At 39.3% G+C, this 16,453-nt stretch overlaps 1 protein-coding gene across 1 annotated transcript in view; it reads right to left on the bottom strand.

Annotated features, from left to right (window-relative positions):
- Positions 1-8,965: 8,965 nt before the first annotated feature.
- si:dkeyp-66d1.7 (myeloid-associated differentiation marker homolog) overlaps positions 8,966-16,453 on the bottom strand; it is a 9,083-nt gene continuing 1,595 nt past the window's right edge. The window contains exon 2 of the mRNA XM_031298110.2: positions 8,966-11,732. Coding sequence (XP_031153970.1) covers positions 10,735-11,616 — 882 coding nt within the window. The 5' untranslated portion in view covers positions 11,617-11,732 and the 3' untranslated portion in view covers positions 8,966-10,734. The remainder of the gene's footprint in view (positions 11,733-16,453) is intronic.

The following is a 16,453-nucleotide window of genomic DNA, read 5'->3' as shown; positions in this document are numbered from 1 at the left end:
GGTGAATGGATATGGCAAAATGTATATGGCAAAAATAATAGAGGGGAAGACTCCAAGCACAAAACGCTGACAGGGATGATTAATGCATTCACCTTTGCTGCTAATATTGTATTTATTAGTCATATTTAGGAATCAAACGTTGGCACTGCCCATCGGATTTTGTGCATCTTCACACTTGTAAACAGTGGCAAACTGTCACAAACTTGTAAACAACTTGTGACAGTGTAAAACATTTAAAAAAAAATACAAACTTTTCCTTTATTTAGATACAGTCCTCTGACAATATAAATAAAATGGTTGTATTTCATATATTAAAAAAACTAAGAAAAATGTCCAGAAAAGAAAAAAGTTTAAAGACAACAGAAACAAATTACATCAAGAACAACTGTGTAAATATAAAAGACAGAACAAGCATCCTGATGTTCTTAACTAATTTGCCTTTTTTGAAGTTGAAGTTGAAGTTTCTGTGACTGTCGGTTGGTTCAACATTTCATTAAAGTCTCATAAATTCTGTCACAATCAGCAGTCATATAGTAGATTTTGTCTTTAGTGGTCTCTTAATGTAATTTTAAGAAACACAACTTTATTTGTCTTTACATTATCTGTGTTGCATAGTTTCACAGCCTATCAATAGACAAGCATGGTCACACTGACTTTAAGCATTTTAGTGGGTCATTTTGCCTTGCTTCGAATTATTTTTCACACCTTCATTTAAGAATCAGACAGAGCAGGGGTCTTCAACACTTTTTAAGCCAAGGACCCCTTAACTGAGGGGGGCAGACACTCATATATTTTATAAAATGAAGTTGCATATTAAACTGGACCTACAATAAGGTGTAGGGAGGCCTAAAGCCTTTATACATGCCTTATTTTCATATAATACTAAGCTATTAAAATAGCCTAATAATTGTTGGGATGGTTTTATAAATCATGTTTTAATGTTAAAACACATGTGGCACAGTGAATCCTTAGGATGAACTGCATCTGTGTATGGCTCCCTTAGTGACTACAGTACCTTACCTATAGGCCAGTAAACCCTATCATCAGTGGGGATTTATATTTACTAATAATATGTTAGATTCATGTTTAAAAATGAACAATAATTTGGAGACCCCCCTGCATTGACTCTGAGGAACCCCTAGGGGTCCCGGACCCCCTGTTGAAGAGCCCTGAGATAAGGTAATTAAAATCCTGCCCTTACATCATACCTTCTTCTATTTGTATCTATGAATGTATACCAGTGTTGTACTGTAACGAAGTACAAATACTTCACTACTGTAGAATTTTCACGTATCTGTACTTTACTTTGCTATTTATATTTCCGGAAACCTTTACTTTTACTCCACTACAGTTTCTAAATAAAATGTATACTTTTACTCCACTACATTTCCCCTAAGCATCTTAGTTACTCGTTACTACAAAATAAAATCAGAAGTAATTTGTTACACTGGAAAAAAAAGCAGGTTGGGCAAATCATTGCTCCTAAATTGCCAAGATAATGCACCCTCCATTCCAGTTGGTGCCCTAATGCCTGTTTGTTGCCAAGCAGCAAAAATAAATATAGGCCAAAACTAAAGAAGAACAGGCGGAAGCAGAATGACTGATAGCGTCATGGAAGCACCTGGTGCAGGCTCTGCCGCCATGGTAACAGATGATGATCACCCCGACGACAGTGGTGATGATAACGTTACACACCTTTGGCGATAAAGTTCATAATCAAAGTTTTTTTTACTTTTACTTTTACTTCTAATACTTAAGTACATTTAATATCATAAAATTACTTTTGATACTTAAGTACAGTAAATATTAGATACTTTAAGACTTTTATTCAATTAATATTCTAAAAGGAGACTTTTACTTCTACCAAAGTCATTTTCTGGTAAGATACTTGTACTTTTACTCAAGTATTGCTTTCAAGTACTTTATACAAGACTGATGTATACTCCTCTATCCACGTCTTCTCACATGAAGTCCCTCAGAGTGTCACCAGGGGGAGGTATAATCTCAGAAATCACTCAGTGAGCTCTCTGAATGAAGTCAGCCTGACTGACAGATACAGTACATACAACAGCAGCAAGTGGACCCTTTATGGAAATGCCTGCACTAGATCATAAAGAGCCTGTGAGAAAACAGAATGGACCATTATGTGTAAACCTAGCCTGTAATAGTTCTAACGCTGCCCCTATAAGGCTGGTACTGACTCTGATAGTTAATATACTAACTCATACTAATAGGCCTACAAATAATGCTAAAAATCATAATGATGTTATGTTAACAATAATACCACTAATTCCATTACTGGCCGTGATATCAATGTTACTAATAATAATAGTACTAGTAATGCTAAGTGTATCACTTTAAAATCAATTATCAAATGGAGGTGAATGTAATTTTGTTTGATAAATGACATTTACCAAACCAAGAGTCTCCAGCAGTGCGAGAGGCTATGTGAGGCTTTGCTCATAGGCCCAACGGGGCTTTGCACTAAATGCTAATAGACAAATTACAAACCTGAGGGCAAATTCGGGGTGGGTTTCGAATCATTTACAATCCCTTAATTGTCTCCATCTGCTGAAAGACCAACCGAGGTTGACTCGGATTTCGCCCGTTGTCTTTCAATTTCCTTTTTAGCTTTTAGTTGTTTCTGTGATGGTCCTGCCCAAGTATCAGCCATAACAACAACAGATAACTTCTAAAATGAAATTAAAATACAATTAGGCCTACAGGAAGACATCTCCTGCTACCTTTTACCTGGCAGGATACAATAACACAGGCTTTTCCGGTGTTACACCGAAATCTGTGACCTGTCAGAATGTGTAACTGTAGCGCCGTCTACCTGCTGCAAATCATTCTGTGACTTTGCGGGCAGAGACATTAATATAAACTATATAAAAATAGAGTTATTTTAACTGTTGGTCTCGTTTGCTGTTACAGGTCATTTATTATCATCAGATGGAACATTGCACAGTTTCAGAAACATTTAAAGTTACATCTAGTCACTTTAAGTAAAGCATCTGAAAACCTCTTCCACCACTGCATGGCACCTTTAATTAAACCTAAACAGGACCTGTGAAGAAACAATCTACAGCTTTTATGGACTGAATGAACATCAAACATTAGCCATTTAAAAAAGAAAGGAGTTTATGCGATTTAAGGTTAAACTTCCATAATGTGTCAGGGAGTCACAGGAGACTGATTTGGTGGATATTATAAGTGGATTATGTGTGTGTATTTTTGGCCAGGTGCAGTGACTTCCCCTCTGCTGGTTGCCTGGCAACTTCACAGTAACATTGGGAGGAAGCCAATAAATAGTCCCGCCCATGACCCCGACATAAAATCCCACCTTGTTGTCTTACAGACTGAGTAGTACTCCCTATGACAAATAAACTGACCTTTATGTGCAGAATTGGTGAAGTTCCCCTTTAAAGGCAGTGTATAACAGGAGACTGATCTTCTACAGGCAGTGGTGGAAAAACTATTTAGTTCCTTTACTTAGCCTAAGTAAAAGTACTAAAACCACTCTGTATAAATCCTCTGTTACAAGTAAAAATCCTTTATTGAAAATGTTACTAAAAGTATGTAAGTTTCATCAGGAAAATGTACTTAAAGTATTAAAAGTAAAAGTACTCAATGCAGAAAAATCCTCACATTTTAGAAACTGGAAATGATCCAAACAGTTCTGTCAATCAACTAAATGTTTAAAGGTGCCCTGCCACACGTATTTCATTACTTTATGGTAATGTCTGAAGTTCTACTATGGACTTGCTTGCCTCTAGCATGGTATAGAAAGTATAGAAAGTTCTCATTAATATTCAATGAGCTAAGCTGCTTGACTCTGATTGGCAAGCAGCTAGCCAATGGGAGCCTGGCTATCAGCATCCTTTACCCAGCGCAACTGGGCGAGCTCATGAATAGTAATGAGCTCAGGCAACACCACGTCAGACTGACCAGCTTTTGTAATTTGCCTGATTTCTCCGCTTATTTCTTTTCAGTGGTTAGAGCTGACAGAGGAGGTAGCAGTTCATTTTCACATTCACGACATAACACAAACACATATGGACCTAACATATTTAAAGTTTTGTGTGGCAGGGCACCTTTAATGGTCTAATCATTTCAGCTGGACTTGTAGGCCGTTATATTGTTGGGTAGTTTAATTTATAATAAAACATTGAACAGGTATTGTACTTTATAAGCTACATGTGTTGTGTGTGCAAAAATCTTAATTTGTAAAGCAACTAGTAACTAAAGCTGTTAAATTAATGTAGTGGAGTAAAAAATACAATGTTTCTCTCTGAAATGTAGCGGAGTAGAATAGAAAGTGGCATGAAAAGAAAAGACTCAAGTAAAGTACCACTACCTAAAAGGTTGTACTTAAGTGCAGTACTTGAGTAAATGTACTTAGTTACATTCCACCACTGTGTACTGGAAGCAACCACACATGACACAGTCAAGAGTCAATATAGGGTCAGAGAACACAAATGTGTTGAAATAAAATGAGCATATTGAGGAACAACCCAACAAAATGACTTCCCTTGTTAGTCACAGACAGCTTGCGCAGCTGTTTGCCATTGAGACTCCGGTGGCTTGGAAAGAGAAGAGGGAAGTATGTGTGGGAAGATGAGGAGACATGAGCCTCAGCACTGGAGGAATGGCGGGGCCAACCACATCTGTGGCTGTTATTTGGATGTGTCGCATGTTCTCAGTTAAGTATTATGTTGTCAATCCAGGGTGCTTGTTGTTACACACTTGATTCTTGGTTGTCGAGAACAACACATGCGCTTTACGAGTGGAAACAAGATGCTGTGTTTGAGAACACACTTCTTTCTATGGCCTCTTTCATTTGAAGATTGTATCAAGCTATTGTAGTGCTGATGACTTACACTCTTTGTTCTTTTTATGGGTCAAAGTGGGAAGGCCAAGAATTAATTTAGTTACTTCAGCAGAGTAGGAAGCCCCCCCATAGGACTTTTTGCTATACACAACAGTGGCAAAGCTTACTGGGAGATGGTGTAAAACAGACAAAAGCAGTGCAGACTAACCTCATAACAGCAGACATTGAATCTTGCCAACATCAACTCTTAAAAGGTCAAGGAGATAAGAAAGGGACGAAAAAGAAAAGAAAAGAAAAGCTGGAACTCAGTATATAACATTTTAACTCCAGCAGCATGTGGATTAATAAAATGTGAATGGTATTACATATTTAGATGACAGTCCTGCTATATTGTAATGTATGACACCCAAAAATGTAAACAAATAAACCAGAAAAAAAACATTTAAACTAAAATTGTGCAAAACATTTAGGTCAAATGGAAGAAGGAAATCTGCAGGATGATACCCAGAGACAAATATTCTTTTGGTATCATGAATTCAAAATGAACTGTTTTCCTCCCTGAAGATTTATCTGCGTGAACCTACCTTGAACCTTTCTTATCTATCTGCTCTCACGTCATCAAAGTGAATTCAATGAAAGTAGGGAACTGATCATTTATTTTACCTGTGAGGAGTGTTGTATGGAACCATCCACGTTATTTTTAATTTGGTTGAAAGAAAACCCAAATTTCTGATATAGAAACTTTTTGAAAATGGGTCATATTTGACCCGAGGACAACAGGAAGGTTGAATGTATTCTGAGATTTGTGAATGAATGAATAAATTAATATTTTTTTTATTTTAAATCACATACCCCCAGAAAGTGCCCAGCCCACAAGGGCTTACAAGACTTACATACAAAGGCAAGAGAAAAACAAAAGGAAAGACAGCAAACTGAGCTGAGTCAAACAACTTCTATGTAAGCTTAATATTTTTTCTGGCCATTTGAATAATTTCATAACATTTCAGGGAAACGTATTTTGCAATATGTATAAACTCTGTAAACCAAAGTAACTCTGCAAGCTCTGTTGCACATGGATATGTATGAAGTTGAGTCATGGTGTTCCTGACTTGCCAGTGGCTGGGCTTGCTATTGTAGTAGCCATGTTCCCATGTTAGAAGGTACAACCCTTCCTTAAACAAAATGAACGCCACGATATATCATTGTGTCAGAGCAGGGCGTCGTTGCCGTCTCCTTTCCTGGCCATAGATTTATAGGCGACTGAAATGTTTTTTGTGTTGCACTCTGCTCCTCAGAAGCAGTTGTCATCAGTAGTCAATCCTCCTCAGTAGTGGAAGAAGTACTCAGATCCTTTACTTAAGTGAAAATACTAATACCATACTGTAAAAATACTCTGTTTTACCCTTTAAAGTGTATAACAGGAGACTGATCTTCTACAGGCAGTGGTGGAAAAACTATTTAGTTCCTTTACTTAGCCTAAGTAAAAGTACTAAAACCACTCTGTAAAAATCCTCTGTTACAAGTAAAAATCCTTTATTGAAAATGTTACTAAAAGTATGTAAGTTTCATCAGGAAAATGTACTTAAAGTATTAGAAGTAAAAGTACTCAATGCAGAAAAATCCTCACATTTTAGAAACTGGAAACGAGCCAAACAGTTGTCGCAGTGTCAATCAACTAAGTGTTTAATGGTCTAATCATTTCAGCCGGACTTGTAGACATTATATTGTTGGGTACACTGCATGTGTTTTTTGTGTGCAAAAATCTTAATTTGTAAAGCAACTAGTAACTAAAGCTGTTAAATTAATGTAGTGGAGTAAAAAATACAATGTTTCTCTCTGAAATGTAGCGGAGTAGAAGTAGAAAGTGGCATGAAGAGAAAAGACTAAAAAGTATATTTAGTATTACTAAAAGTAAAGTACAAGTACCTCAAATTTGTACTTAAGTACAGTACTTGAGTAAATGTCCTTAGTTACATTCCACCACTGATCCTGCCAGTCGAGGCTCTGGAGCCCTGAGATACATTCTAGACCAAGACCCTGTGCATTGCCCTGGGGTCTGCAGAGAGCTGCAGGGGATGTGGCAGTGGAGGGAGGAGGTGGGTAAAGTAGAGAGTGGTGAGAGACAAAGTAAACAGAGAAGTATAAATAGTATGCATAGAGCAGATGCTGAGTTATACTCGGTTCACATTCAGGTCAAACAATCAGCTCTTTTTTCTTAGAGTAAATTCATTTATATCACTTGTGAAAGTTTTTTACATGTACATGGCACAATTAAAGATCTCATTAAAGGCCTCTTTACAGTCGCCGTTCCCGACCTATTGCGCGCCAATGTGATGTCAAAATGGTTCAGAGGTCGTGCACCACACTATTTTTTTCAGTGGCGCACGACAAAGTGGAAACAGGAAGCGTGGACGAGTTCGAGGGCAACCGGATGCCAGGACTCTCAGAGTGACTGCAAGTCTCTGTTGTAAACTTACCGGGTTAAGATGAGTTCTTTTATGGTGAATGAAAGGCTTGATCAGATGAAGTAGGTCATCGAATCAAATCGAAACATTGACGTCAATGCTGCTGCCAGTTCTGCCATTGTTTACCTTTTTCTTCTTCTTCTAGTCCGTAGAAAGAGCAAAGTCGATGGCCTTTGCTCAGTTGCGACACCTCTGTTCAAGAAGAAGACTGTAACTAGTGTTGCGACCACCATGCGCAAGTATAAATAGTTACAGCGCTCCCATGACGTTACACTGTCATGCAACAGCTCAGGAACGGCGAGTCTACTGAACGCTTTAGCTTGTGTAGCTCCTGGTTTGTCACATAGGAGGTCTGTTTTTTGCTTGTCTTGACAACCAAAACAATTGTATCAGCCATACTAACAACTAGGGCTGTCAAAATGAACGCAAGTTAACTCAAATTCCTTTTAACGCCACTAATTTTTTTGATGCGCAATAAACGCACGCACCTTCTGTGATTTGGGCTTCGGGCCCTCTGTAGTTTGGGAAATCAGGAAGTAAAAACAAAGCTCCTTGAGCAGAAATGGATAAAGAAAAGGGTATTTTGAATGGCAAGTTGAGTTTCAAAGCCCTTCCAGATGGTTCTCTCCACAAGACTAAAGTTATTTGCATAGACTGTTGGTGGGAATTGAGTACCACCGGAGTACACTCAAAGTCTCAAATACCACTTGAGTACAGAAAAATTGAAAAATATCCCTTTCAAAGAACATTTAGAACAGATTAAAAATGTATGATTTTTTGGTGAATAATCACGAGTTAACTAGGACTCTGATGGGATTAATTGTGATTAAATATTTTCATCAATTGACAGCCATAGTAACAACCCTTTTACATCAATCCATCACAACAATCGTTTACTTTAGTATGGATATCCAAAGTACAGCATCATAGTATCCATAAATGTTCCTTTAATCTGATCAGTCATGCCAGTTTACAGCAGGACCCAGTATTATGAGGACTATCTATCCAAAGTAATTAAATGAAATACTCTTCAGACTACATTTATTTTCAGAAGATTTTTGTCTACAGCCACGCCAGCGGCTTTGAGGCTGTACTCAGGCACAGTGCAGTTTTGAGCTAAATGCTGATTTCAGACTGCTAACATCGCAATGTCAATGCTAACGTAATAGAAATATTTATTTGTGAAGGAAATGGAACATGGAAACATTGACCAACCTTTGTGCCAATTCATTGAGTAGATGTTAAGGTATTTCATTGGATATGTGAAAACTTTGACCTGCTAATGGCGTTTATTAATAATAATAAGTCAGGGAGTCGCCAAAGTCATTAGGATTCCTCCTCTGGGCACCTTGAATATCTGCACCAAATTTCATGGCAATGCATCCAGTAGTTCCAGTTCAAACCAAAGACGTTAACCTCATGGTGGCGCTAGAGGAAAAGTCAGGGCATCACCAAAGTCAGTGGATTTCATCCTCTGGGGAACATGAATGTCTGTACAAAACTCCATGTCAATCCATTCAATAGTTTGTTGAGATATTTCAATCTGGACCAAAATGGTGGCCCAACTGACTGACATTGCCACATAGCTATGACCCTATGACCATGAAAGTGGGTAATCTGGCACCTTTAACCAAACCAAAACATAAAACAATACAACCACACACACACATCTGGTTTACATGTGGTTTTATTGAAACACTGGATTATGTTTTCCTACAACACTGATGTGGTATGCACAATTGAAACATAAACAGTGGAATATAAAAAAAAGCTAAAGAATATAACACTGACAACATCTAGAGAGAGAAACTTCTTTTTGGTCTCTTTCTCAGAGTATTTACGACAGCAGTACAAAAACTATAGATCCAATCGACACAAATATGAATTTAGTGGTGTGAATTTGGTGCTAATAGATGCTTTGATAATTGGAGAAACCACAAGTTCAAACACGCATAGAAAAAACTAATATTAAGTGCACTTTAAAGATACTTTTCTTGTTTTTTAACTGCACAATCTTGCATATGTTATTTCCACATATATATTCTTGCCATTGATTGTAGCTTGCAGATACATATACATACACATATATCATAACAGGAGCAAAAAGCTAGCCCTAACATCAAGTACATTTTTCTTGATATTTTTCTCACAACATTGGAGCTGTGTAAAAATGATAAATGATACAATCAGCTGCTCTGCATACTGTTGGGGAAAGTAAACAGTCAATTCCTTTAATGAAATCATCAAAAAACAAAACAGAAATTCAACTTTCTATAAAGTCTTGGATTTTTGGATATTTTAACAGTTAACATAATCTTGATTCCCTACAGCTTTTCTAAATTTCCTCCATTAGTGGTTAAAAACAGAAATACTGATCGATTGATTGATTTTTTTTCACAACTGACATCAAATTGAACATAAATTTAAGGCAGAGCACTGGCAAATACCTTATGCCAAAAAATGTAACAAAAACACAATAATAAGCCGCCATTTTCTTTGGTTTTTCTTCATTTGTCATTACAGACTATGTTTACATGCACATAGTATTGTGGGTGTCGTATCCATGTTAAGAGTCTTGTTTCTAAAATTATTTGAATAGCTTACTCCAGTATACATAATACATACAATAATCTTATCTAACTTTACTTATGTACACTTTTACTATACTAATCTTGTATTTTGAGTATTACAATTGGCAATGATCTGCCATTTAAACAGATACAAAGATCCAGCAATCACATTCAGGTCTCTCATAATCAAGATAAGAGTCTATCCAGGTCACTGGAAGCAAGGTTGGACATGTATGAACAGTAAGCTTCAGTAATTTAAGGGAATATTGTTGTACGTGTAAACATAGCCATTGACCTCAACCTTTCCCTCTTCTCTCTCTCTATGGTCCTAAGCAGTATACTTTACAAAATCAAATTTGGCAAGTTTGCAGAGGCTAAACTGGGAGTTTGTGTGCGGAGTGGGGGGGGGGTTTGGTTTGATTACCCAGGTTGGTCAGCTGAACTTATCGATCTCTTTAAAAAGCCATGTTCACTGCCCCCATACCTTGTCTCCAGTACATCCTCGGTCAACCATTGCATATGCATGTAGTTCTTTGGGCCATTACTACTTCTCCTACTATTTCATTGTACCAGAACTAAAGTGAAATCAAATCCTTTAATTTTCAAATTTCAAACAACAAATGGAGTTAGATTAGATTACAATAATACAATAAACTATACCAGTTGTGGAAGAACTCTTCAGTCTGCTCCCATTATGACCCATGAGCTCTTCTGACTAGAGGCTATTAAACAAACAGACCGGAGTCGCAGTGATTATACTAGCATTTGTTTGAGCACTGTGTTTGACAGCAGTTTGACAGCCTGTGAGAACCTGACAAATTCAATTTTATTTGGAGCATACTGCTGGCCTAACACCCTTTCTCTTCCCTCAAGCGCTGACAAACACCAGGCGGGTGGAGTAGATCAGGTCGGCCAGGTAAAGGATGAAGTTGACAGCTGTGAGCACAGCCACCACCATGCACTTATCCCACGTGCACAGCCCCACCGCGGTGCTGCAATTGTAGGGCCTATCTTTGTTTCCGCCATTCTTGGGATCAAAGTTGAAAATGGGCCAGATAATGGTTGCTGATAGATAGAGGACCACGGCCAGCAGGGCGTAGGCAGACAGGAAGCGTGCAAACGGGAAGGGGAGGCAGCCGGTGCACTCGCCTATGCAGAGTAGGATGATGGCCGCCGACAGGATGAAGCAGATGCAGTAGACAGACATGCAGTACTTGAGCGCGTCGTGACGGTCGTACAGCACGGGGTCGGTGACGAAGACGAAGATGATGCAGGCCACAAAGGTCTCGCAGACTTTCAGCAGGCCAGGGGCTGTGGCCATGTAGCCAGCCACCTCGCCCGGACGCGCCTTGCTGATGCTAACCTCGCTAATGTAGGCGATGGTGGCCAGACAGGAGAACACGGTTGACACGATGCGGTAGTCGCGGATTTCATTCGGGCCTGAAGAGCCCCTGAGGAAGTAGAGGGGGAAGATGATGGAGGCGGACAGGCAGAGCAGGGCGGCGTAGCAGGCAAAGGTGATAGGGAAGTTCTTCCAGGAAACAGGGGCCCTGGTCTGAAGGCCGAAGAGCTCCACCAGGATGACAAGCAGAGTCCCGGCGAAACTGAAGGCCCAGCAGAAGATGCACCAGTCTCCGGTGCCGTGGAAGAGTCTGCCTCCATGCACAGCCACGGAGAAGGCCACGCAGGAGAAGATCAGGGCTGCCAACCGTGTCCATAGGAGGGGGCTCGAGTGGAGGACTACAGCCATGATGTGGTAGGTGAAGTGAGAAGCTGGAATGGTTCCTGTGAGATAGGAGTCTCTTCCTATTGGGAGTTACTTCCTTTAGATTTTTAACGTCAGCCACTCAGAGAAGGCAGAGAAATCTGTAAGAAGCAGAGACATTAAAAAGAATAAGTAAGCAAGATTTTTGAGTTCATATCATTTTCAATGACCTCTAGATCAGCAATATTCAACAGAGGGTCCATGACCCCTTAGGGCAGTGGTTCTCAAGCTTTTTTCAATAATGTACCCCCTTTGAACAGTTTTTTAAAGCCATTTACCCCCTAACCAGCGCAAATAATTTTTGGTAGAACAAAAAAGTCTATATAAAGAGGAACAATACAGCGATGTCAGCGATGGATTTACTAAACAACAGCCTTGCACCTGGAAAACATTTAAATGCTAATGAAAAAAGACAACAAAAACTTTTTTAAAAACCCGACAAAACCTTAGAAAAAGGGGACAAACTTCAAAAACAGCGACAAAAACTTTGAAAAAAAAGCGACAAACTTGGAGAAAAAAAAGACAGTAGAAGTAACAACAGCCTTGTAACTGAATAACGTACCCCCTGCAGTCCTCCAAAGTACCCCTAGGGGTACACGTACCCCCATTTGAGAAAAACACTGCCTTAGGGGATCCTCAGAGTAAGTGCATATGGGCGGCCCAAATTATATTAAAAAAATTTTATTTTTTCAAAAATTAAAATGTGTCTGAAAATATACAACAACATGAATCCAACATATGAGTAATAGCAAAGATAAATTGGCCTATTTGTGAAGAAAAAAAATTCCCTGTACCTTCCACATGTATGTTAAACATTAAACATGATGTATAAATAATATATTAATATCAATTTATTTTCATCCATTCGGCCTAGTTTAACATGCAACTTAATTGTATACAATATACTGTATGTACAGTAGGATGTCCCTACTCCGTCTCTCTTTCAGCTAATGGGTCCTTGGCCTAAAAAACGTTCTAGATGAAGTACATAATACGACCATATGAGGGCTTAAACTGGCACTGCACTCCTACATGCCCTTTTATGAAAACACATAATGCTGTTATTGTATTTTTATGAATGGTTGAAACAACAAGTGAAACCATGAAAAAACAATTTAAAAACACAAACAATGAGTGCACTGTTGTCACACTCGTCGCAGCACATTAACGTCTGATCAAATCATCCGGTGAACGCTCCCTTTCTTCTTCTCTGGTGCTCTCTGCCTCGTATCAAGCTCCAGGCTGCTTTCTCAACAGCATTCCTGCGCTGAGTGCAGACTATTTCACTCTGGCATTCCTCCATGCTCATGTCCTCTGACGGGCGTGGCGCCACAGCCTCCACCGACCCCACACTGTGTCTGTCATCGTGCTCTGAACATGGCCCTCTTCACTTGTTCCACTCCCTCTCCCAGGGACCTCATCCACGCTGCAAACCAGTCTGAAATCTTAACAAGGCTGTGAATCTAGTGCTGCTGGGTTTTAAATTCTAAAAAAAAACAGCATCTTTAAGGCCCTGGAAACCTATTCTTACTATGAGGGATGGGATTGTGTAGGAACACCTTTTTACTGCCAAAGTTACCAACAGTTTTGGATATTTCCAGAGAGATGTTTTGCTGTTTTTTTCTGTGCTATTATAATAAATAATACTTGGACTTGCTTTGTTCCAAATGTAAGGTTTGATTGTTGCTTGTTTAGTCAGGAATATATGATGTCATAGAAGAATAGACACCATGTTTTTAGAGACATTAAAGACAACAGAATACGGTTCTTTTACACTGCTAGAGGTAGGGATTACTTTTATTACTACTATGACCCTAACTACTTTGTGTTTTATACTCTGCTTTATCGAGGTAGAGCTTCCTTCCTTCCTTTGTTCCTTCCCTCCTTCCTTCCTTCCTTCCTTCTTTTAACTGCCTTGTTAAGTTCTTCTTCAGTTAGTGATCTCATACTTTTAGAATTATTTTCAACCAAGCAGCATAGCTAAAAGTTAAAGCTAGAACAACCTTTGACAGCTATCTTTGGGGTACCTCCTCATTCCAATAAACAGTCAGATTTTATAGCTTTTGCTTCACTCATTGTTGCCCGTAGACGTATTTGGTTACATATTACATTACAACATTATTAGAAAAGATGAAATATAACCTGAGAGGCTCATCTGCCCAATTCCACACAAGATGGCAGCCTGTCATTTCCTATGTTAACTTATGTTATGTTAATCTTACCTCTCTGGACCCCGTCTGATTGTTATCGCATCTAAGTTGTTATTTTTCTTCTTGAAGCAGGCATCCTGACTATGCTCTCTCCTTATGGTGTCTGTTTTAACTTTTAAATTTTTTACTTTTTCTTTTTGTTTCTTTTTGGTTTCTCTGTTTATTTCCTTGATTTTTCATTTGTCATTTCTGTTTAGTTTTGTTTATCTGTGTTTTAAGCCCCCAACGTCTCTTTCCAGGCAGCGCTGCCTGGAAGGCACTAGGATTAGGCAATGGTTATGGTTATGGTTATGGTTAGGGTTAAGGTTAGGTTTAGGTGCCTTGAGGTCAACGGTCGCAGCGCTGCCTTGAAGTTGATTAGGCAATGGTTATGGTTAGGGTTGGGGTTAGGGTTAAGGTTAAGGTTAGGGTTAGGGTTAGGTGCCTTGAAGTCAACAGTTGCAGCGCTGCCTGGAAGGAGACGTTGGGGGCTTAAAACACCATCGAGCTTTTGTTTTATTTTCTTTCTTTTTTTTTATGTTCTATGTTCTACCACAACACAAAGCGGCTGGGGGGGGGGAATACAAAAAACTACAAAAACACTACAACCTGTATCTGTATTGTGTATTTATATTTGTGCATCTCTGGTTTCCAATAAAAATACATGTAAAAAAAAGTGTTTTCAGATGCAGCTCCTCAGAGAAAACCTCTAACATCTCAAAACTCAAATATATCTTTTTTTCCCCCAAGAGTTTGGTAGCTAATAGCTTCCTTTACTTGGTAAAGGATAAACAAATCACATCTACCCTGGACATGTAGCTGAAAAGCAGCCACTGTGACCACAAGTGAAATTTACATGATACTAATAATAATAACAGTAGCACAAGTGGAAAAGAGTCATAAAGTCAGCAAACCACTACTGACCACACCAAACCAACCACGTGAGCCTGGAGCAGGAAAACCATTGAGTCTGTTGGATTGAGCAATGGTGTGTTTTATTGCCTATGAAATGAACTGTTCATTTGTACAAGAATGAATGTGCTATTTCTTTTTGAGCTTACATAGGCTGATGACTATTTTCTTAATTTGTTGTAGTCTCCTTCAAATTGGTTGTTTGTCCAAAAAGAAAAGAAAGACTATCTAAAACCCCAAATATTCAACTCAGAATGATATAAAACAAAGAGAAGTAGCAAATCCTCACATTTGCAAAGCTAGAAACCAAACATTGACGCTTGATTATTTATGATAAATGTATTATCAAAATTGCTTTCGATGAGCTTATCAATTAGCCTATTTGACTCATCTTTTCAGCTAGTTTTCCTTTGGTTTGCAGATTGACAGATTTCGATAAGGATATAACTCAGCCTCGTTTCTTGCTCGCTTGCATGCTCAAAGAGATCGAACAAAATAGCGCCAAACTCAGCTCCAGGTTTCATAATGCCCTTTCTGAAAATGATGGGTGATGTCATGCTTTCGACAAGCCCTACAGAACCGAGAGCAGGTGTGAAATGGTTGCATTCATCTGTGCCCATTGCAAGGCAGTGAAGGCTTTTTTTCTCTCCAGTTGATGCAAAGTACTCAAACCACAACCTGTTGTGCAGCTGCATGCGCTGAGTTCTAATGAAGATACTGTCATTAGGAAAGATATCCTATTCCTCCTCTGCGATGGATTTCTATTGAGCATTGGTGCATTATGGCGTCTATATAAAGAAGCTCTTGCTGTTTGATTCTGAGGGACTGATAGTGATGGCAGCGTGTGAGTCTTTCAGTGAAAAACAACTGTTTTCAGCCATAAAAAGACATTTAATGAGATAAGATGAGACATTTTCACAGAAGGAAACCTTCTGACCACACTCCCTCCCATCCCTCCCATCCCTCCTGACACCCATCACCCACTTGGCTCCACAAGCGCTGCATTCCCTGTTCCCAGTTTACACAGAGAGACAGTTATAAACAAGGATAACAGTCCTGTTTACATTAGTCCCATTAAACACCTATAAAATAGTCAAGGCTGGGGAGACGAAAATCTGAACTAGCAACTGGTGGCAAGGCATGAATAGAAAGAGGGGAAACAAAAAGGAAGAGAGAGATGGAAAAAGAGACCCCTAAAACATGAAGCCATGAGGGAGGGGAGGGGAGGGAGGGGAGTGAAAAGAGGGAGGACCGCGGGGGAAGCCCTGTGTCTCAGGCCACAGAAGGACACATAGTTTAAACATAGTGATGGAGTGGAATAGCAGAGAAGTGACTCACCACCGGGCCTCTCTCTTTCACCACTCCTCGTTTCTCTCCCCTCTCTTGCTTTTTTCTTGTAAGATTTTCCAACTTACTGATGTGTTCCAGATGTGCTGCAGTCTGGTTGCTGCTGAACAACTGGTAACTTTGTCATATTTGCCAAGTTCTTTCCTTTCCTCTCTTTCCTTTCCTTCCCTCCTCATAGTCTCATCTGGCGGCTAGGCTACTCCCTCTCTTTTCCATCAGTTGTCATCCTTCTCCCTCCCAGCTCAATACTCCCACTCCAGCTTTAAAGTCAGGGTACCAATTATGCTTCATGTAAACCACTCAAAATAAACGTATACAGAGGGGTCGTAATGGAAAAATCAATCCGGCCACTCCAGCTGCCATTACTTTGCTGC

The sequence above is a fragment of the Sander lucioperca genome, chromosome 9, assembly GCF_008315115.2.
Source record: "Sander lucioperca isolate FBNREF2018 chromosome 9, SLUC_FBN_1.2, whole genome shotgun sequence".
Lineage (NCBI taxonomy): Eukaryota > Metazoa > Chordata > Actinopteri > Perciformes > Percidae > Sander > Sander lucioperca.
This window is presented reverse-complemented; position numbering and strand designations above follow the sequence as displayed.